General features: G+C 35.1%; 3 protein-coding genes across 3 annotated transcripts; 1 reads left to right on the top strand and 2 right to left on the bottom strand.

Moving 5' to 3' along the window:
* Positions 1–1456: 1456 nt before the first annotated feature.
* On the bottom strand, positions 1457–4692 carry LOC132549151 (coiled-coil domain-containing protein 1-like). The gene is made up of 2 exons (XM_060213072.1): positions 4476–4692; positions 1457–1590 (listed from the first exon to the last, which is right to left on the bottom strand). The coding sequence occupies exons 1-2, from the start codon at positions 4690–4692 to the stop codon at positions 1457–1459; spliced, it is 351 nt and encodes a 116-aa protein (XP_060069055.1).
* A 951-nt stretch (positions 4693–5643) lies between these two features.
* Positions 5644–8288, bottom strand: LOC132549162 (radial spoke head protein 9 homolog). The gene is made up of 5 exons (XM_060213083.1): positions 8047–8288; positions 7346–7511; positions 7031–7160; positions 6596–6742; positions 5644–6166 (listed from the first exon to the last, which is right to left on the bottom strand). Exons 1-5 carry the CDS (start codon positions 8271–8273, stop codon positions 6006–6008), a joined length of 831 nt encoding a protein of 276 aa, XP_060069066.1. The 5' UTR covers positions 8274–8288; the 3' UTR covers positions 5644–6005.
* A 202-nt stretch (positions 8289–8490) lies between these two features.
* On the top strand, positions 8491–15470 carry LOC132549150 (uridine diphosphate glucose pyrophosphatase NUDT22-like). Its single transcript, XM_060213071.1, has 3 exons — positions 8491–8976; positions 14843–15048; positions 15245–15470. The coding sequence occupies exons 1-3, from the start codon at positions 8491–8493 to the stop codon at positions 15468–15470; spliced, it is 918 nt and encodes a 305-aa protein (XP_060069054.1).
* Positions 15471–24493: the final 9023 nt, after the last annotated feature.

The raw sequence follows: 24493 nt of genomic DNA, 5'->3' as shown, positions 1-24493 counted from the left end.
GCCTCTACACGAGGCAACCAAACGTGACTGAAATAGACCTGATGATTTTGTCAGAACAAGAAGACGACACGGCCTGTTTCGTACACCTGGTTTTGTTTTTGTCATATTGTCTTATCCATATTCAAAGGAAAAAAACTGATTTTAAAGATTAATATCAATACCCCCAATTGTGTCCTATCCCTTCTGCCTTCTAGGGGGTCAGCCCGATCGTTTATGCAAAACCCTTTCACTTAGAATAAAACCAGATTCAGATTCAAAAGAAGTGTTTGAAAGTAATAGATATATCTTATCTTTTTGGGTCCAGCACCCCAGACCCCTGCTATCTAAGGTCCATCCTTTGCACAAAACAGGCTCTCTTTTCACACAGGATATTTCTATCCCAATTGATCAAATTTAGTTAAAATACTTTCATTCCAAGGAAGAAGGATTTCATAGCTTCTCTTCCATTCTCCTTATTTGGCATTGTCCCTCTGTCCCCGAGGTGTTAGACCAAAGCCATTCATATAAAATTAAGTTCTTGCCACCAAGGGATGCTTAAGATAAAATTTTGACAAAATTCTGTCATCCCAACAGAACAAATTTAAGCATATTCCACTTTTGGGTCAACCCCACTGCCCCCAGGAGGTCAGAATCAACAATATACGAAATTAGTTCATCTTTTCCCAAGGATGCTTCTGACAAAATTTGGCCAAAATACCTTCAACCCAACCAAAGAAGGAGTTCAAAAATTTTCCTCTATATCTCATATTTGGCTTCACCCATCAGGCCACAGGAGGGTTAGGTCTTCCACTTTCTCCAAAAATGCTCCTGACTTTGCAATTTTGGAAAAAAATGTTTTATCATTCCTACAAAAGGAAAAGGACTTTAAAGAATTTGCTAAATTGACCCTATTTCAGTTCTAGACCTTCCACTTGGTTCTCTTCTCCTCAGGTTGCTTCTGACCAAATTTTTTTTTTTTTATATTTCTTTTATTTTTCAAAAAGATCATATTGAGCATGACAACAACATCATCATCATCATCATCATCATCATCATCATCATCATCATCATCATCATCATCCATATTCAAACATCATCATCAACCACAATCACCAGTCATCAGCATCGTCATCATCATCATCATCATCATCATCATCATCATCATCATCATCATCATCATCACCCATATTCTAAAATCATCATCAATCACAATCAACAGTCAACATTATCATTATCATCATCATCATCATCATCATCATCATCATCATCATCATCATCATCATCATCATCATCATCCATATTCAAACATCATCATCAACCACAATCAACAGTCATCATCATCATCACTGTCGTCGTCATCATCATTCATTCTGAAATCATCATCATCCAATATCATCAACAATCATCATCATCATGTTAATAATTGATACTCATCATTCATCATCATCAATCATTCAAACATCTTCATCCACAATCCTCAACAGTCATCATCAACATCATCATCATCATCAACACCAACATCGTAGTCATCCATCATTCCATCATCATCATTATCAACATTATCGTCATCATCATTATCAATAGCATCATCATTAACAACATCATCATACTCTTCAATTTATACTTGTCAATCAATATAATCATAATTTTTCATCAATCATATCCTCACACATACATCTTTCACACCCTCACTTCCTCATACACTTTCTCAGCATTAATATTATCAACACAATCACCATATTAACAAAAATACTGTAACAAACATACATTGTACATACATCCTCACACACATCTTCATACTTTCCACAGAAGTGAAAAAAAATTAAACACTGCAGAAAGAGGTATTCTTTATTAATACTAAGATACTGAAAGAAAAGAGAGAGAGAGAGAGAGAGAGAGAGAGAGAGAGAGAGAGAGAGGGAGAGAGAGAGGAGTGGTTGGGCTAGGTATGCATTTAAAAAGAAAATCAAAACATATATGCATATGGAAAAATAATTACCTTATCACTGATGTTTTCACACACAATTTAAATTAGTCTGCAAGGAGGAGTAAAATGTTAATAGATACTTGATAAGTAAAAGGCCTTCATAATCACAACCAAACTGATTAAAACAGTACAAATTACAACTTAATTCTCCCCAAATTCTAATAACCTTCTCCATTTCCTCCATTCATTTTCTAAAATCTGCCGTGCATGGTCACCTTGACTATTTGCAATATATTTTTGACAAATGTAATGCTCTTTAATTGAATTTATCAGAGCATTTGGATTTAGAATTTTATGTAGACATCTTGTCTTATATATATAAGACTTAATCATGATTAAAATTTCATTATCCACCCTATTTTTTAAAACATTCTCATGACTCAAGGTAACTCCAAAAAGAAAACTTTTCTTATTAAATGAAAATGGTATCAAAAGTGCATCAAAGAGTGTTTCAACAATAAACAGAAATCTCTGAGTTTCTCGACATTCCCACATAATGTGAATAATTGTTTCTCTCTCCAAGTTACAGAGAGGACAAACAGGATTATTTGATAACCCAATTTTAACAAGTATACATTTGTTGTTAGAATATGCTGCACTATTCTATACTGAAACCACTGTAACTTTGTATTTTTTGTAGCTCTAAAGGGAGTTTTATAAATATCAGTCCAGTTCAAATCAATATCTTCAAATATTTCTTCCCACTTCTTCCTACCTGTAGAAACATGACAGTGTTTTACCATTAGGTTATATAAATCCTTGGTCCCCATAACTTTTTTCAAGAAAAAAAATATGTTACTTGGGATAATTGGGTAGCAAATTAATTGCTTTTTGTAACCTACCTTTCCTAGAAATAATTTAATAGCAGAGATCACACCATTATATTGAAGAAAGTTTGTTTTAACTTGATAAATTTCTGTAAATTCTTGAAATGTGTAAAAAGAGAAAGTGTTTATATCTTTTACTAAATCATGAATTATTGTTACTCCCTTCTGATACCAAGCCTTGTAAAAAATAGTACTTTTCGCAATAGTTAAATTCCTGTTATACCATAATGGTGATGTTAAAACTGAGTTTCCCATATTTTCCTTTACTGCATCTGAATCATTAAATCTAACCCAAGCTTTGTACACATCCTTCCAAAACATATTTTTGCATTTATTTTGACAATCCTGAATATAAGCATTACCAAATGTAGATATCTTATGCAAGTCTGTAAATGTTTCAAAAATATGTTGCCACTTAGATGTTTTCTGATATAACCTTCTTATCCATCCTAATTTTAAAGAATCTATAAATGACCTAACATTAACCATTTTAAGACCACCATCATAATAATTCTGGGTGATGATATCTCTCTTAATTTTATCCACCTTACTATTCCACAAAAAGTTAAATAAGACTGAGTTGAGATTTTTCAAAAACTGCTCATCAGGATCAGGTAAAGCTATAAATAAATGATTGAACTGTGAAAGAAGAAGAGATTTTATTAAGACTATTCTACCAATAGGTGTAAGTGTTCTTCTACTCCAAGATTTAATGAGCGTTTTCAATTTAATTAATTTTTTATCAAAATTTAATCTGGGGATCTCATGTAAGTTCACACTAAAGTCTATTCCTAGCATATTAAATTTGATCCTTCCCCATTGCAAGCCTAATTCAGGTAAAAAAGTATTGTCACTGTAACTTTTGCTACCTATCCAAATTACCTGGGTTTTATCGACATTAAGATTTAAACCAGATATCTTTGCAAAGTATTTCAATTCAACAATAGATTCTTTTAAAGACATTTTCGAACCATCTAATATAAGTGAGGTGTCATCTGCGTATTGAGAAAGGAGAATGGGACAGTTATTCACATTGATACCTATAATCTTACTATTATTTCTAAGTCTGATGCCTAATACTTCAACACATAGTATGAAAAGGTATGGAGCTATTGGGTCACCTTGACGACAGCCTCTTTTAATATTTAAAAAAGAAGATAGATTGACCCCCTGATTTACGGCCGCAGTAACATTAGTGTGAAACAATCTGACCCAGTTTCGAATATCATGACCAAAATTGAAATAATTTAAAACTATGTCAACAAATTTCCATGAAACTGAATCAAAAGCTTTCTCAAAATCCAACATTAATAGCATTCCTGGAATATATCTTTCTTCTGCATATTGCATAATGTCATACACTAATCTAGTATTTACTCCAATATAGCGACCTGAAAGAAAACCTGTCTGATCCTCACAAATTAACTTATCTAAAACTGTTCTGATTCTACCTGCTATACATCCTGAAGCTATTTTGTAAACAATATTGAGTAATGTTATGGGTCGCCAATTTTTCAAGAACTGTCTGGGCTTATCTCCCTTGGGAATACAAGTAATAAGACCTTGTCTCTGTGTTACAGAAAGCAAACCTTTACCATATCCAAAATTAATTGATCTAACAATAAAAACTCCTAGCTGCTTCCAAAAGCATTTGAAAAATTCAACTGTAAAACCATCTGTACCTGGACTTTTGTTATTTTTCATGTTTTTCAAAGTTTTTGCTGCTTCTTCTACAGTAATTAACCCTTCTAAATTTTTAGCTTCATCATTATCTAATTTTGGAACATCAAATACATCTAAAAATTCTGTAAAATCAATATCTTCTATTTCACTACTGTCATCATACAATTTTTCATAAAAAGAACGTACCTCCTCAAGAATATCCTCCTGCTGTGTCATTATGACATTAGTTTCTTTCTCTATTTTTGGTACTATTTTAGAGATAAAATTTCTATTTTCTAAATTAAGAAAATATTTAGTCGGCTTTTCACCTTCTTCTTGCCATCTTGCCCTAGATCTTACAATACTACCTCTAATCTTCTTAAGTCTAATATTTTCTAATTCTTTCTTCTTATTTTCTAATTCTTCAGTATCTACTTGCTCTTGTTCCTCCAACCTCTGTATCTCTTTATTAATAATATATTCCAAATTTAGTCAAACTTTGCTCAGTCATTTATGACTAGCATAAGCTAACCAGTCCTTTAGACCAGGTGGGATAAAAGTGCATTTTCTAGATGAATTATTGTTCATTTTAAAAGTCTGATAATTTTTGTGTTAATCCAAAACCCTTTCTTGATGGCATCTTGCTGGTGAAATATCAAAACTCAGGAACTTAGAAGTTAATTAGAAGTTGTTTGAAAAGATTTGACTCCTGTGACCTTAAAGTGGGTAAATTTATTTCGTTGTACTTGATCTGCTTTCAATATCGCATTGGTGAATTGTATTAAAATCTTCAAATAACCTATATTTAATTACTAATAATCAATGAATTTGGCTGAAGATAAATGGTATGAAGTTTGGGATGACCTGAAAGTTACCAGAAATTCTTATGACCTGATAAGCTGCAAAGCAGGTGATTGATACAAACCCATTTTAAATCAATGACAAAATGAATTTGTTTTGTAAAATAAAATATATCATTTCTTGAAACCAGGAAAGGCACTTGAATGGTAACTAGTCCTCTTTATTGTTGATTTAAAAGAAATCACAAATCCTTTTTATGAAATAAATGGTTTATTTACAAATTGACATATTTTTTATCCATATTTCTATTGACATATATCGACAGACAAAAGTTAAATATGAAGAAAAACTATTTCAATACTAACATAGTATTCATTTGTTCAGTAATGATAATGACACAGGGCTGAATGTATACTTCATGCTATTGGTATGTTTTTGGATTTACAAGTTCTTGTTTTCATTTTACTCTTTTTTTTTTCGTAAGTTTTTGAACCATAACCTCCGAATCTTCAAATCCTCTCATTTTGGATTCACTGAAGTAGCACTGATAAGTTACAGACATTAGATGTATATATCCATTTTTAGGGATGTTCACAATATTGTGTGTCAATTCATGTATAACATCCCCTTGACTAACTGTCTATCCAAAATAGAATGGTTCCAGGATTTATCTCTGTAGAATTTGAATCTCATACTTGATGCCTTTTCATGTAAATGATATTGGAGTTTGTTTTGCTGTTAGATGAGAATTACAACATAAAAGGCAAGTCAAGGTTTTTCTCGCCTGTTCCCACATAGATAGAGCCGTACTTTCTACAGCCGGGGATATGGTAGAATACATAGCCTTGCCATAACAGACTGCGAAGGGCCACCAGTCCACTGCCTCGCTCAAACTGTAAACTCCAGGCTCCTGCAGTAATCAAGAGAGTACAAATGTCAAATGTATTTTATATCACAAAGGCTAAACTATGCAAAATTATATAGATAACTCTTGGTGGTCCTTATAAAAATTTGCCATGAGTCTCTCTGTGTGGAGAAACTTGTGAGGTAAGGTCTTCATGTCTTTTAAAATATGATCGAAGAATTAGCCAAACAACCATTCAACACCTTTGTTGAACATGTATAACAATACAGTGTCAAAATCTGTCCAGACTATCAGTGTTCTCTTGAAGTATGCTTTTTATTCCCTAAAATAATAATTGTATTTATAGGCTATTTTGAGATATACTTTGTCAAATTTTGTTGATTGTCAAGGTTCAGTTGAAAGGTCTGGGTCAGGTCAGTGAAGGGCAAAAATAACACAATGTCAGACAGTACAAGTCACACATAGCCATAATACCTTTAGGAATGTCTTCTTCCAAGTTGTCCATAAAGTCAACAGATTTATCCATGTTGGCTTTCTGTAGGAGAGACTTCTCTGGTAGGAGCTTAGGCTCCCTGAAGTGCATGTATGAACAAATCTTAGCAGCTTCAGAAACAACCAGACCTGCGTAGTACAAATCAAACAAATGACTCATCAAAAGAAAGTTGATATTGTTTTCCTATACATATTCATTTAATATTGATTTTTACCCAATGTAATGCACCATCCCAAGGGTCATGAAATGTGTGAAAATCCAGAACTGTGGAGACATCTCAGACAGAAAATCTCAGTATTTCAATCATGGCTTGGTGGACATGAGTTGCAATTATTATATTGTCTTGCATTGATTTCCTTTTTTTAATTCTTTTTTTGATTTTGTAAAGAAAGCTTTTCCATATTTATTATAAATACCTTCAAAACTACGATTTGCTATCACTTCGCCTGTTGGTGTCTGTACGAAAGCTCCTCTTGGAACAATTTTAACATCTTCATCAATTTCTGCAATAACAGATGAAAGTCTGTCTTCTTCTTTGATAGAGATCTGTAATAAGAACAAACAAATAGCTGCTAGATAATCTTCAAAGATTTCTACTACTTCAAAATGCAAAACGAAAAAACTGAACTCCATCTTCTCTTTTTTGACTACATTTTATTTTATTGCAAAATTCATATTGAAATAATGTTCAGTTTTACCAGGCAATAAAAATTGATAGTGCATTCACTCACTGTTTCTTCTTCCTCCTGAGCATCTTCACCTTCACCAACTTTCTTCGTTTCCGTGTGTTCAAACTCGTATGATGGGTCTCCAGTGAAGCGTCCCTTTGCCAGCTTACTTTGGTCACGCATCGCTTTAGTGGCAGGTGGTAACAAACCCCAGTTAACACAGTCTTTGCTACAACAATCAAAAGGTATCATAGTTCCAGAACTGCCTTCAAAAATCCTTTTCCAAGTAGAATTTAAATAAACATGAGATTTTATTCGCTTACCAACCAAAACAACACTTTACACCTTTCAAATTCCAGTCATCTGTTTTTAAACTTGTGACAATCAACAGTTATTGAATCAACACATTTTAGAAATCTTTTGAGAAAACGCATTTTTGTTTATTTCACTATCACAAACTGGCCAGTATTCCACAATTTTTTCAGTCGAAAAATCTTGTTAAAGTATATTTCATAAATTCTATCAGTTGAATTCTTTAAATAAAAAAATGAAATTTGATACAATGCTTCATCTCATATGTATCACATATAAGGTTTTAATGTTAGCTTGGTGATGTATTTTATTTTTCTGAAGTCCAAACACTATAACCAGAATACATAGCAAATACATTTGAACAGTCTCGACGTCTAAAACAAATTATGGATGCAAAATCCACACTCAGAACTATGAACTAGTTAGCTCATAAAACTTAGTTCAGTGCCTACCTGTAAAAGGTTTTCTTGTCAATCATTTCATCCCTGGATACACCCTGTGCGATAAAATAGTCATCTTTCACACCCAAAATTTTACCCCAAAGATAAACCTTGTGGAATTTGTTTTGACTTTGCAGAATGACTAAAGACGTTTGTAAGGCTGCTTTCTGTTCTGGACTGAGAATAACTCCACTGCTTCCGACATAATCAATGTCCAGATGAAGTCCTGATGATTCCATTTTGCCAAAATATGTGCAAATTGTGTTCACTCCTCTCAAATCGACTGGGACAGCAACAGTAGTTTGTGTGTTGCTATGCACTACGCGCATGGCGTAACACGTTTCCGGTTAAGGTTCAATTGTCTATATCATACAAGCGCTTCAACGATCGGCATTTTTCGACCGATTTAGGAAGCATTAAACTGATTCCAACATTGTTTACTTCCCGTCAGTCAGCATGGACCCAGATGTTAGTGTGATGTTTACAGTCCCTGGTCTGTCCCTGATACGACGTTCTGACACAATTGCATGTTTATCTTCAGAATTTAATAGAAAACAACTTGACATATTTGATGTCCAGATAGAATCTATTTGGGAGAAAAGAAGACGTGAAAACCCAAAATTATTCAACGGAACAAAATTCCGTTTGCACTCGGTCTCAGAAGATTCTCATCATAATAGCCCAGACGGTAGAATTACCTTTAACTTAGGTGTAACATGTTATAGAGATTTTATTAGTACTAACTGGGCCCCAAATGCAAAGGAAATATTACAACGAGGCAAACAAGATCATAATAACTCTCAGGCATTCATGTCTGATGCGATGGGAGTAGGTGCCTTGGTACAAACTATTGACAATCATGTTATATTCCTAAAAAGAAGTATCCATTGTGGAGAAGCGAAAGGCCTTTGGGACATTCCAGGAGGACATGCTGAACCACAGGTACATGTGCAGGGCTATTGAGAGTACACGTCACCTTACAAGTCATACAGTAACTAGTGTAAATTTCCCTTAAGTTAACCTGTAGAGTGTCTGGCTAGAGATCAAAAGGTTACTGGTTGAAGTTCCAACAGGGACGAAATATATTCATGTATGACCCCATATTTTGTGTAGTAACTATACTACTGATCGGAAATTTTTTACTAGTCTTTGCAAGAAGCAGTTTCCTTTAAGCAGACGATTTAGTGTATGGCTAGGGCCTTAAAACGCATAGATCATAATTTATACCTCTTTGGCAAGGCATCTTCCTTACTGAATACTCTTTGCAGAATCTGTAGGAGAAGGGGATGCTTATTTTTGTAACATGATTATGCAGTCATGGTTTTTAGCTTTTTTTTAGCAGGTTCAACCAGTGGTATTTAGCTTGAACTTGAAATTATCCTGAAATGATCCGTGATGGCCACTGTCTTGAAATGCACATTTTAAACTCTCAAGTTCAAAAGGTGCCATTGAGTAGAAAATTGGTAGGGATGTCAAGGAAAGAAAACCAACAAGTTGGTGTTATCATTCAGTTTCCTTGAAAAGTTCAATATGGCAGCCACGGTCGCCATTTCGTAATATGATTCTGGCTTCTCCAAACAACACATTTTTTAAATTGCTTCTCAAGTGCTAACATTGAGATTCAGCTAAAACTTGCCTTTATTAATTCTCAGATGGTGCTGACCAAGTTTTTAACTTTCAGGTTTGTCCAAAATTCAATATGGCCACCATGGCAATCATCTTTTAAAAAAAAACATTTTAAACTTTTAAACTGCCCAATTTTTCACTTTTGTCATTGAGCTAAAATGTTGTGAGAATGATAAGAAACTGATTTGAAGAGTATAGTTTTCTTAGGTGACCTGAGCCAAGCTTGGTGACATTTTCTTATTTTTCTTTGACCGCTTTTGTGTGTGTTGTCCATTAATATTCTCACATTTCTGATTTCTTCTTGAAAATAGCATCAATTTCAATAAAATTTTGCATAAGGATTCCATGCTCAATTACTAGTTAAAATTCTAAATTTGGCTTATACTTGTATTTTAAACGTATTCTTTTCAAGATCAAGATACTGCAAATCAAAAAATCATCATGAATGGAAATGTTTTAAGGTGCTTGATTTTTAAATGTCATAACTCCCATAAAAGTGTAGTCAGACTAGAATACTTTGGTAAGCAGGCGAGGGTTGCATAGCAACCTGAACCTGCTAGGGGGAGCTGGGGACATGCTTCCCTGGAAAGTTTGTTTTGTAAAATTGCTTCTCTCTGGTGCACTTGCATATTCTGGCAACAATATTGAAACAGTTTTTGTTATTCAAAAATGTGCAGTAATAGTTATTCATACAACATGTTTTCTCATAATAAAAGCAAGTTCTTGTTGATGATGTTTGTTTGCAGTATAAGATATATTTCTTGATAGTTATTTTATCAAGGATTTTAGGAAATCAAAAGCTTTTTGTAATAGCATTTTATGAATTTCATATGCCTGTCAGCAGGTTGTGTTGTGGTATATCCTGTGCTGTGTGTTCATCTTTAAAATTCAGTTGTGTTCTCATGAATGGCAATTTTATTCCATTGTATTTGGAAGAGTTACTACCCCTTGCTGTTTTCATGATCTTAATAATCTTGCCCGGATATTTTCTCTCAACATTTTCTTTTGTTTTCTACTTGGTAGACTTAATTACATTATATGAGATTTGTTTTCCTTAATGGCATTGTGAATTCACAGTTTTGGAAAAAGTTATTCCCCTTTGACTTTTTAGCATTTTGGTCTTGTCCATACATTTCCTCCCTTGAAACTTGGTAGGCTCTAAAACCTCAACATGAGGTTGTGTTTTTGTACATAGGTCAGCATTTTGGTTTGGCCATATTTCAAAAAGTTGTTGCCTTTTATTCTTTTCAGCATTCTAATCTTGTCTTAGAGATTTCCTTCAGTTCCCTTGCACTTTTCATCTATCTTTTTCATTAACATATATAACACTGTTTCCTCTCTTAACATTTTGACTCATTATTATCATTTCCATATTTGTATCTTTTTGTAGACAATAAATCATACTTCTTCAACATGGAATGGGCATATATTACCCTGCCCCACAATACTCTTGTTTCTGTTAAATTGGAACAATGCATCAATGATTTGCATATTTTACAAGTAGTCCATACAGCACGTCTGTAATATATCTGATTCATTTAGGTAATGCCCAAAGTTACAAAAGATACCAATATTTTGCAAGTAGTTTTGTATTAATTCCCCAATTCAACGGTTACATGTTGCATGTCATTTTTATAATTGACTGTGTGGATACCGTTAACTAAAACACAGGGGTCATTATGAACCATACCACTTTAATTCATGTAGTCAGATGTTCAATTTGGATATTTTCAATCAATGATGACTTCAAATTCAGTTACATGTATACATATATATATATACCTGTAATGTGGAATCAATAATTTTTTATTTTCTTTATTTTATTAAAACCTGACAGAAAAGTATTGTTTCAGATTCATCATGAATTAAATAAAACACAAACATAGACTAACATTGAAGTTGATGGTGAAAAGAAAAGTACAGAATATGAACTACTTCTTAGACTGTATGTTGATAGTTCGACTAGGCAGCTTTAATATTAAATTATTTTGAATTGGTCCATTGCTGGATTCAGGCCACAATAACTCAGCTAAGTGATAAAGATGAGTTACATATTCCAAAACAATTCTTACTCTCTTAGTCTCTTTCTTAATTTGTATCTAAACTGTTTACATATATCGCCACCTAGACATCTTTGTCTTTGTATGAATTTATCATAAACCGTGAAAGTATATGTATTAGGTCACTAATATATATAATTTTCTTAAATTGGCACCTTTGTATGAAACTCATAAAGATGAGATGAGAGGTGTCTCATTTCCCAGTTATAAGGCATATTTCTATTTGTACCAGTCTTGACATAAAAACATTCACCAGTTGATAGTGTTATACCATGATAACCATGTTCTCTACCAACCAGTTGAAGATCTAGAATACACAGTCAATAACAGATAAGCTCTTGTAGACTTGTTTTGGTTTTAAATGCAACCACTATGTAACTTTCAACAGAGGTTTTGTTATGGTTTATAATTTCAGAATCAGCTAGAGTAGGTGTATAATTTGCTTTAACATTTATTGCCCACTAGGGAAGGGGCACATTTTTCCATAGTTTATATAGGAGTATTTTCAGTCAGATGTATTTCAATCTTTATTAGAATTATTGTCATCAGGTAGCAGTCTGATAGTTTAAAAAAAAAAATGCAAACTCCATTTCTGGGGCCAGGAGGGTGGGGCTCAAGGCAAAATTTGCTTATATTTCAAAAGTTTTCTCCAGACTTAAATGCTGTGGAGTACCTAACAAAACTTTCCATTGACAGAAAAGTCCCTAGAAGCTTCGTCAAAATTATAAAGTTTGAAAAACTGAGGAACTCCATTTCCCTCGAGGGAGGGAGTCAATTTTACTGTCGATTTTAATGAAATAGTTAAACTTCTGGCAAAAAAATACTTTTGTTATTTTTTTGTTTTGTTTTGGTTATAAGAAATGATTCTATTTTTATTTGTATTGTACTCAGATAGCAGTTTGTAACAAAAACATGTTAGGACTCGGATGACCAGTAATGCCCACTGTCATCTTGTTACTTTTCCTGCTAAAATTGAAACTTGTTTCAAACATCTAATAACTGTTCCCTGTATCACTTGTGCTATTATGATCAGATGATTGTAAAAGCCAATGGAGCCTCTTGTTTCATAGTTTTATTATTTGCGGGAAATAATGAAAGTATGAAGAGAAAATTGTGTCTTCTTTTGGGGAGGCAAGGAAGTATCATTTATTATATATATATTACAATATATAAATATTTCATTCTTGTCATGAATTATACATTTGGTTATATTTGTTTTCAATTTGAAGTGATACAGACTTTGTAAGCCAGCTGTGATACTTCTTTCATTTCACCATTGCTTACTCACAAAGTCTTAGTGGCAAAGTCTAATTGCCAACTCACATAGTCTTAGTGGCAAAGTCTAATTGCCAACTTACATAGTCTTGGTGGCAAAGTCTAATTGCCTACTTATATAGTCTTAGTGGCAAAGTCTAATTGCTAACTCACATAGTCTTATTGGCAAAGTCTAATTGCCTTCTCCCATAGTCCTAGTGGCAAAGTCAGATTGCCTACTCCCATAGTCAAAGTGGCTTAGTTGAATAGTCTTAGTGGCAAAGTCTAATTGCCTTCTCCCATAGTCCTAGTGGCAAAGTCAGATTGCCTACTCCCATAATCTTAGTGGCAAAGTCAAATTGCCTACTCCCATAGTCTTTGTGGCAAAGTCAAATTGCCTACTCCAATAATCTTAGTGGCTAAGTCAAAATGCCTACTCCAATAGTCCCAAGTGGCAAAGTCTAATGGCCTACTCCCATAGTCTTATTTGCAAAGTCTAATTGCCTACTCCCATAGTCTTAGTGGCTAAGTCAAATTGCCTACTCCCATAGTCTTAGTGGCTTAGTCAAATGGCCTACTCACATTGTCTTAGTGGCAAAGTCAAAATGCCTACTCCAATAGTCCCAAGTGGCAAAGTCTAATGGCCTACTCCCATAGTCTTATTTGCAAAGTCTAATTGCCTACTCCCATAGTCTTAGTGGCTAAGTCAAATTGCCTACTCCCATAGTCTTAGTGGCTTAGTCAAATGGCCTACTCACATTGTCTTAGTGGCAAAGTCAAAATGCCTACTCCAATAGTCCCAAGTGGCAAAGTCTAATGGCCTACTCCCATAGTCTTATTTGCAAAGTCAAATTGCCTACTCCCATAGTCTTAGTGGCTAAGTCAAATTGCCTACTCCCATAGTCTTAGTGGCTTAGTCAAAATGCCTACTTCCATAGTCTTATTTGCAAAGTCTAATTGCCTACTTCCATAGTCTTATTTGCAAAGTCTAATTGCCTATTCCCATAGTCTTAGTGGCAAAATCTAATTGCCTACTCTCATAGTCTTAGTGGCTAAGTCAAATTGTCTTCTCCCATAGTCTTAGTGGCAAAGTCTAATTGCTTACTCCCATAGTCTTAGTGGCAAAGTCAAATTGCCTACTCCCATAGTCTTAGAGGCAAAGTCAAGTTGCCTACCTCCATAATCTTAGTGGCAAATTTAATTGCCTACTTCAATAGTCTTAGTGGCAAAGTCTAATTGCCTATTCCCATAGTCTTAGTGGCAAAGTCAAATGACCTACTCCCAAAGTCTTAGTGGCAAGGTCAAATTGCCTACTTCTATAGTCTTGGTGGAAAAGTCAAATTGCCTACTCCCATAGTCGTGGTGGCTAAGTCAAATTGCCTACTTCAATAGTCTTTGTGGCAAAGTCAAATTGCCTACTCCCATAGTCTTAGTGCAAAGTCAAATTGCCTACTCCCATAGTCTTAGAGGCAAAGTCAAGTTGCCTACCTCCATAATCTTAGTGGCAAAGTCAAATTGCCTACTACCATACTCACAATAGCAAGGTCAAATTAATACAGCATGAGCTTTCTTTTTCAATCCCGTAGATGTTGGCATCAGATATCTCTCATCAGTATTGTAGTTACAATGTAAACAGGTTTCAATTGTTAATAAGCTAATTTATGCAATACAAACAATAAAAATGACAGTAATTACAGAACTCAGGTGACTGCAGGCTATAGTGGGGTCTCCATACAACAATCCTCACTTATTACCATATATAAGCTAAGTGTAGTGTTGAATTTTGGGTCAGATTTGATTCAAGACTTAAGAATAATTAATGATTGAAATAAAAAGTTCTCTACAGCATATGAGATAAACATTTTCAGGAGTTGGTTGGAAAACTTCCAGTTGAAAACATTGACGTGACAAAACTGGATCCTGTCAAGGTGATAGAAGAAATGTTTGATTCTATAAAAAGAGAGGTAATAGATGAAGTTAACATTCCCCATGCCTGCTTGTCTGAGCCAGAACTATGTGGAATTGCCAGGAATACAACAGCTGCTGGCAGACCTAGCGTGGAATTTGTTATCAGGTGAGAATACTTTCGTTTAGTGCCTAATTGTTGTGCTTAGTATAACTAAATGTTTTGCTAAAGAATCTTAGAGAAACACAATTAAGAAATAAGATAATATATTACATGAACACCTATGTGTGTAGCTTTATATTACCATTTCTTTTTAAATATACTAATGCAAATATATTTATTAAACTCTTACTTAATAAATCAGATGCTCTCTGAATGCTGAAGAGGTCAAGGCCAAATATCGCCAAGGTAACCAGTCTGAAGCAGATGAATCCACCAATATATGCTTACTACCCTTTGATGAGGTGATAGAGATGAAATCAGGAGATGATTTCTGGCAAAATATGGCTCCTTCTGCTAAAGGCTGTATTGTACTTTACCGTCTATACTACAGAAAAATCATGGACTCCAGACATTCTGATCAAGAGTGATATTTCAGGATTTATGATATCTTGGATTTTTCTTTTTTTAGTGCACTTAGCTGGGTAGCTGGGTATTATATTTTTTAATTGAATTGTACATATAGATTGAATGTTATTGTTAATGTTATGGGGCCAATAGTATATAATGCATAATTGTTGATGTTATAGGACCAGTGGAGTGAAATGTGTGTTATTGTTGATGATATGGGACCAGTGGAGTGAAATGTGTGTTATTGTTGATGTTATGGGACCAGTGGAGTGAAATGTGTGTTATTGTTGATGTTATGGGACCAGTGGAGTGAAATGTGTTACTGTTGTTGTTATGGGACCAGTGGAGTGAAATGTGTTACTGTTGTTATGGGACCAGTGGAGTGAAATGTGTGTTATTGTTGATGTTATGGGACCAGTGGAGTGAAATGTGTTACTGTTGTTGTTATGGGACCAGTGGAGTGAAATGTGTTACTGTTGTTATGGGACCAGTGGAGTGAAATGTGTCTTATTGTTGATGTTATGGGACCAGTGGAGTGAAATGTGCGTTATTGTTGATGTTATGGGACCAGTGGAGTGAAATGTGCGTTATTGTTGATGTTATGGGACCAGTGGAGTGAAATATGTGTTATTGTTGATGTTATAGGACCAGTGGAGTGAAATGTATTATTGTTGATGTTATGGGACCAGTGGAGTGAAATGTGTTATTGTTGATGATATGGGACCAGTGGAGTGAAATATGTGTTATTGTTGATGTTATGGGACCAGTGGAGTGAAATGTGTTATTGTTGATGTTATGGGACCAGTGGAGTGAAATGTGTTACTGTTGATGTTATGGGACCAGTGGAGTGAAATGTGTTATTGTTGATGTTATGGGACCAGTGGAGTGAAATGTGTTATTGTTGATGTTATGGGACCAGTGGAGTGAAATGTGTGTTATTGTTGATGTTATAGGACCAGTGGAGTGAAATGTGTGTTATTGTTGATGTTATGGGACCAGTGGAGTGAAATGTGTTATTGTTGATGTTAGGGACCAGTGGAGTGAAATGTGTTATTGTTGATTTTAGGGACCAGTGGAGTGAAATGTGTGTTATTGTTGATTTTAGGGACCAGTGGAGTGAAATGTGTGTTATTGTTGATGTTATGGGACCAGTGGAGTGAAATGTGTGTTATTGTTGATGTTATGGGACCAGTGGAGTGAAATGTGTTATTGTTGATGTTATGGGACCAGTGGAGTGAAATGTGTTATTGTTGTTGTTATGGGACCAGTGGAGTGAAATGTGTGTTATTGTTGATGTTATGGGACCAGTGGAGTGAAATGTGTGTTATTGTTGATGTTATGGGACCAGTGGAGTGAAATGTGTTATTGTTGATGTTATAGGACCAGTGGAGTGAAATGTGTTACTGTTGATGTTATGGGACCAGTGGAGTTAAATGTGTGTTATTGTTGATGTTACGGGACCAGTGGAGTGAAATGTGTTTTATTGTTGATGTTATAGGACCAGTGGAGTGAAATGTGTTACTGTTGATGTTATGGGACCAGTGGAGTGAAATGTGTGTTATTGTTGATGTTATAGGACCAGTGGAGTGAAATGTGTGTTATTGTTGATGTTATGGGACCAGTGGAGTGAAATGTGTTATTGTTGATGTTATGGGACCAGTGGAGTGAAATGTGTGTTATTATTGATGTTACGGGACCAGTGGAGTGAAATGTGTTTTATTGTTGATGTTATAGGACCAGTGGAGTGAAATGTGTTACTGTTGATGTTATGGGACCAGTGGAGTGAAATGTGTGTTATTGCTGATGTTATAGGACCAGTGGAGTGAAATGTGTGTTATTGTTGATGTTATGGGACCAGTGGAGTGAAATGTGTTATTGTTGATGTTATGGGACCAGTGGAGTGAAATGTGTGTTATTGTTGATGTTATAGGACCAGTGGAGTGAAATGTGTGTTATTGTTGATGTTATGGGACCAGTGGAGTGAAATGTGTTATTGTTGATGTTATAGGACCAGTGGAGTGAAATGTGTTACTGTTGATGTTATGGGACCAGTGGAGTGAAATGTGTGTTAATGTTGATGTTATGGGACCAGTGGAGTGAAATGTGTTATTGTTGATGTTATAGGACCAGTGGAGTGAAATGTGTTATTGTTGATGTTATGGGACTAGTGGAGTGAAATATGTTATTGTTGATGTTATGGGACCAGTGGAGTGAAATGTGTGTTATTGTTGATGTTATGGGACCAGTGGAGTGAAATGTGTTATTGTTGATGTTATGGGACCAGTGGAGTGAAATGTGTTATTGTTGTTGTTATGGGACCAGTGGAGTGAAATGTGTTATTGTTGATGTTATGGGACCAGTGGAGTGAAATGTGTGTTATTGTTGATGTTATGGGACCAGTGGAGTGAAATGTGTGTTATTGTTGTTGTTATAGGACCAGTGGAGTGAAATGTGTGTTATTGTTGATGTTATAGGACCAGTGGAGTGAAATGTGTTATTGTTGATGTTATGGGACCAGTGGAGTGAAATGTGTGTTATTGTTGATGTTATAGGACCAGTGGAGTGAAATGTGTTATTGTTGATGTTATGGGACCAGTGGAGTGAAATGTGTGTTATTGTTGATGTTATGGGACCAGTGGAGTGAAATGTGTTATTGTTGATGTTATAGGACCAGTGGAGTGAAATGTGTTACTGTTGATGTTATGGGACCAGTGGAGTTAAATGTGTGTTATTGTTGATGATATGGGACCAGTGGAGTGAAATGTGTTTTATTGTTGATGTTATAGGACCAGTGGAGTGAAATGTGTTATTGTTGATGTTATGGGACCAGTGGAGTGAAATGTGTTGATGTTATGGGACCAGTGGAGTGAAATGTGTTATTGTTGATGTTATAGGACCAGTGGAGTGAAATGTGTGTTATTGTTGATGTTATGGGACCAGTGGAGTGAAATGTGTGTTATTGTTGATGTTATGGGACCAGTGGAGTGAAATGTGTTATTGTTGATGATATGGGACCAGTGGAGTGAAATGTTTTATTGTTGATGTTATGGGACCAGTGGAGTGAAATGTGTTACTGTTGATGTTATGGGACCAGTGGAGTGAAATGTGTTACTGTTGATGTTATGGGACCAGTGGAGTGAAATGTGTTATTGTTGATGTTATGGGACCAGTGGAGTGAAATGTGTTATTGTTGATGTTATGGGACCAGTGGAGTGAAATGTGTGTTATTGTTGATGTTACGGGACCAGTGGAGTGAAATGTGTGTTATTGTTGATGTTATAGGACCAGTGGAGTGAAATGTGTTACTGTTGATGTTATGGGACCAGTGGAGTGAAATGTGTGTTATTGTTGATGTTATAGGACCAGTGGAGTGAAATGTGTGTTATTGTTGATGTTATGGGACCAGTGGAGTGAAATGTGTTATTGTTGATGTTATGGGACCAGTGGAGTGAAATGTGTGTTATTGTTGATGTTATGGGACCAGTGGAGTGAAATGTGTGTTATTGTTGATGTTACGGGACCAGTGGAGTGAAATGTGTTATTGTTGATTTTAGGGACCAGTGGAGTGAAATGTGTTATTGTTGATGTTATGGGACCAGTGGAGTGAAATGTGTGTTATTGTTGATGTTACGGGACCAGTGGAGTGAAATGTGTTATTGTTGATTTTAGGGACCAGTGGAGTGAAATGTGTTATTGTTGATGTTATGGGACCAGTGGAGTGAAATGTGTGTTATTGTTGATGTTAGGGACCAGTGGAGTGAAATGTGTTATTGTTGATGTTATAGGACCAGTGGAGTGAAATGTGTTATTGTTGATGTTATGGGACCAGTGGAGTGAAATGTGTTATTGTTGATGTTATGGCACCATTGGAGTGAAATAAATATAAAGAAATTGTTATTATTAATATTAAATTACATTAAGGGTTATATTTTCCTTAAATGTACTGTCTTCCAAACAACAGTGTGGTGGTAAGGGTGCATGAAGTTATCTTCTCCCCATAAGAATACTTTTTTATAGTTGTGTTGTTATAAGTACAAGAGCTAGCTGTGAATATTAAAATTTTGTACTGGCACTCATTTCTGCCATAAAAATTTCCTCAACTTGTACTATATTTTTTGATTACCAGATGGTGGGCTGTTAAATGTCCATGGCAACATCCACCTCTCTGTCCATGGTTATGTATCTGCCTTTCGATCCTTACAACAATTTCTGTTATTACTATTACTAGAGAAGAACTTGATGGATCTTTCCTATTATTTTACATGTAGAGTACCCTTTTCTCTCATTGTGCCATATTGATTTTAGGACAGATAGAAAAGACTTTTGAAATACTGGAGTTATCTGCCCCTAATGTTGCATGTAGGTTCAATTAGCCTCTATTTGTGTCCATTTGATTTTGGGACTGATAAAAAAAACAAAATGGTGACCAAGCGGCTATCATGAGTTTTGACAATAGAAATTTGTTATGGCTATTTCCTGAAATATACCGATTGATCTTCCTCTAGTTTTATTGGTAGGTTTCTTAAGGTCCCTGGTTGTGCTCTTCTGATTTTTGGAATGATCAGAAAGATAAAATTGCTGACAGGCAATCGTGATTGATTAACAGTTTAAGATTTTACTTGCTTTTTTTAGAGAAATTTTCAAATTACTTAACAGCATACAAGAGGAAAGAAGAGAACAGTAGATCAAATACTAAACTTTTTTAGAACAAATGGCAATCAAACAGTGGTCAGTGTAAAAACCCCTTTGGAATTTCAAGTTTTTTTCTGAATATGGGCATGGTGTGGCATTGGTCTCCTTCCTGTTTCCCATCCAGCTGACACCAGCATTTCATTTTAAACAGTTACTTAAGATTAGGTGATTAACATGCATGGATTAAAGACTCAAATTTTCAAGGTCACAGGAGTCAAACATGTTACATAAGTGTATTACCGTTGATAACTTCTGAAAAACTAAGAAGCCTTGGATCATATTTGGTCAGTGGCATGGATGGTTGGATAAAGGATTAATCAGGTTTGTTAAAATGAAGGAAAGAGATTGAGTGTATAAGAAATTAGTCAAATAGGTTAAAACATTGACACACATTTTTCTGATTTTTGCCATTTGAATGCTGGGAGGACAGGATATTCAGCTTCTTCAAATGAATGACTTTGACCCACATAGGTGGGCACAGATGTCAAATGTGTTATAGTCTCTATTTTCAAATTGAATGAAGGGCTATTCTTAATATCCAAATGAATAGTCCTCAGATGCCTAGTGTCATGAAATATGATCTGTTAAATGCTGGAAAGAAAGAGACGTAAAGTTGGGAGATCCTTTTTAGAATTTTTCCGATCATAATTGAGATGTACTTAATGTATATATATATTAAAGGGTATTTTCAATCACAACTTTGTGAGTTGGTTTTTTTGTTTATTTGCTGACAACTGTAAATCACTTTGTTTTAGCAAGTATTTGATTTTGCAAAAGGTAAGTGACCATCTTCTTCAAGTACATGATTTCACATGTACCACACCAAAAAAAGTCTTTATTTAAGGACAAAATCAACACAAGTAATGGTTAAAATACTTGAAGGTATGTAAGATGATGGATAGTATCTGTTGTCTAACTGCCTTCAGCACTGTTTGCACAGGATGGACTCCAGTATCAGGTTTTCCTTTCCATTTAGTTTTCAATTGGTTTCTTTTCTATGCATGGTTCATTCCTTTTCTTTCCTAATAGTGTGAAAATAGTAATTATCTCAAGTAATCAATGTATCTACATGTCTATATACCAGTCTGATGTTTTGGTCTGGAGACATACTGATCTATATCCCCCCTATAAATTAGCTATCTCTATATACCAGCCTGATGTTTTGGTCTGGTGTCCTACTGATCTATGTCCCCCCTATAAATCAGCTATCTCTATATACCAGCCAGATGTTTTGGTCTGGTGACGTACTGATCTATGTTACCCCTATAAATTAGCTATCTCTATATACCAGCCTGATGTTTTGGTCTGGTGACGTACTGATCTATGTTACCCCTATAAATTAGCTATCTCTATATACCAGCCTGATGTTTTGGTCTGGTGACGTACTGATCTATGTTACCCCTATAAATTAGCTATCTCTATATACCAGCCTGATGTTTTGGTCTGGTGACGTACTGATCTATGTTACCCCTATAAATTAGCTATCTCTATATACCAGCCTGATGTTTTGGTCTGGTGACGTACTGATCTATGTTACCCCTATAAATTAGCTATCTCTATATACCAGCCTGATGTTTTGGTCTGGTGACGTACTGATCTATTTCCCCCCTATAAATTAGCTATCTCTATATACCAGCCTGATGTTTTGGTCTGGTGACGTACTGATCTATGTTACCCCTATAAATTAGCTATCTCTATATACCAGCCTGATGTTTTGGTCTGGTGACGTACTGATCTATGTTACCCCTATAAATTAGCTATCTCTATATACCAGCCTGATGTTTTGGTCTGGTGACGTACTGATCTATTTCCCCCCTATAAATTAGCTATCTCTATATACCAGCCTGATGTTTTGGTCTGGTGACGTACTGATCTATGTTACCCCTATAAATTAGCTATCTCTATATACCAGCCTGATGTTTTGGTCTGGTGACGTACTGATCTATGTTACCCCTATAAATTAGCTATCTCTATATACCAGCCTGATGTTTTGGTCTGGTGACGTACTGATCTATGTTACCCCTATAAATTAGCTATCTCTATATACCAGCCTGATGTTTTGGTCTGGTGACGTACTGATCTATGTTACCCCTATAAATTAGCTATCTCTATATACCAGCCTGATGTTTTGGTCTGGTGACGTACTGATCTATATCCCCCCTATAAATTAGCTATCTCTATATACCAGCCTGATGTTTTGGTCTGGTGACGTACTGATCTATTTCCCCCCTATAAATTAGCTCTCTCTATATACCAGCCTGATGTTTTGATCTGATGACTTACTGATCTATGTTACCCCTATAAATTAGCTCTCTCTATATACCAGCCTGATGTTTTGGCGTTGCGACATACAGATCTATGTTCCCCTCTACAAATTAGCTATCTCTATATACCAGCCTGATGTTTTGGTCTTTCTTAACATTCAGATCCATGTCCCCCTATGAACAAGATTTGATTTGAATAGCAGTTAATTGTACCTGAGCTAAATGAGCTTCTAAGTTTAGCTCCTCAGCAACCTTAATTTTCAGTGCAGCTGGATCGTAAAATCAGGAAGATATTTTCAAAAGGATGAGGTGTCTACTATGTGATTCTGCTGTGTACTAGGTTTGTTCTTACCCTTTTCAACTAATATTTTTAAAAGGCAAAAGATTAAATACTGAAATATTGACAAATACATCACCATTGTCAACAGAAAAGAATTAACCATAGAGGATGTCACTCTCATTACCCATGATGTCATTTTCACTATAGAGGACATTACTGTCACCCTTAGATGATGTCACTAACTCAAATGTATGTATTATTCTTTTTAATGTATCTTCATCAGATGATCTTGCTGTTTATAACCAACCACCACAATGACCCTGATGCCAATTAATGAAGCCTATTGTTTTCCATCTCAAATGATATGATAATATGTACATCGTATATTGCCAAAAATTCATCTGCGGCTTTCATTCACAGAACTCTTATCCATAATATGTTCCATTCTCTCCAAAATTACCACTGTGTTTTGCCCAAGTTGTTTCATTGTTCTCTAAAATGTTCCATTGTTCCTTAAGTTGTCTCTCTGTTCTGTAAGTTGTCCCACTATTCCCTAAAATCTTCCATTGTTCCCTTAGTTGCCACAGGTCTCTGAAATGTCCCAAAGTTCTCTATCTGTTCCTGAAGTTGATCCACTATTACAAAATTTGACTTTGTTCCAAGATTCACACCTGCTATATAAGATTTTCACCTGCTCTTGTCAATTTATTCGTTATACATGCTATATTTACTAAGAACACTATTCAGTCAAGTTCAAATTCAAGCCTCAAAAAATCTGATTAACTGCTTCATTATACCCTATCCAACACCGAAACCAGGTTTATTGGGTTAGTTAATGCTGGTTAGTATATACGGTATATACATGAAATAATGGTATACATCAAAATATTGAAAATAAGCCATGCATATTCCTTGCAGTCAAACAGATAATTTAAAAATAATACTTTGGATGTTGGGTAAAAGTCATAGTTTACCACTTGTCCAGATTGGTTACCCATAACCACAGTTACATTATTTGTCAATGGAACAATAAAATCTTGCTTTAGGTTTTAAAACAAGCCAAATATCTTTAAAAAAAACAAGAGGCCCAGAGGGCCTGTGTCGTTCACCTGGATTTTTATGAGCAACAGTACTATATCTGTGCATATGTTCCACAGTAGATGTTTAAAACAATAAGACAAATTATTCCATATTGGTTCTGTCCCTTAATAGTCAGCCCCCTCATCTGTGCAACGTTGAATTGAGACTTTCTTATGATGTTTCCAGTTAAATATAATTGATAGCTTTCTTTCAAATCAAGGAAAGAAGATGGTCAATTAATATAGCAGAAAAACTCTTAGTTATAGCTGGACGTATGACCCAGGACAGCAGAAGCTTACTTGCCCTTTAGATCATTGTTTACAAACACAGATACAACATATTTGAGACTTACCTAAGTCAACAATATATAGCAACAATTAAATATAAAGACCGGAAAAATTAAGGTACATGTAATCATAAACCATAATCCTAACTCAAAACCAATAATAAAATGTTTCATGCATATCATTAGTGATGTCACCATGGTCAGTTAAGCCCCGGGTACTGGAGATAAACTGATAACAGTTTACTGTAGGCCTATAAACACTTCATAGCAAATGGGATCAACTTTGAATGAAGCTCTTGCAATTCTCTTTCCGATCATGTTTTCTGTATTTCAATGCTGTGAATAGAACACAAGTAAATGGCTAACATGTAGTTTTTCACATGACTTAGCTCAAGCCTCTCGGACCTCCAGGGGGCTTAGCCTAATCTACTTTTTGGAACA

Source organism: Ylistrum balloti, unplaced genomic scaffold, assembly GCF_031769215.1.
Source record: "Ylistrum balloti isolate Yb309-2 unplaced genomic scaffold, AGI_CSIRO_Ybal_v1 Utg370042, whole genome shotgun sequence".
Classification (NCBI taxonomy): Eukaryota; Metazoa; Mollusca; class Bivalvia; order Pectinida; family Pectinidae; genus Ylistrum; species Ylistrum balloti.
Note: the sequence above shows the minus strand (reverse complement) of the source record. Positions and strands in the feature narration are given on the sequence as shown.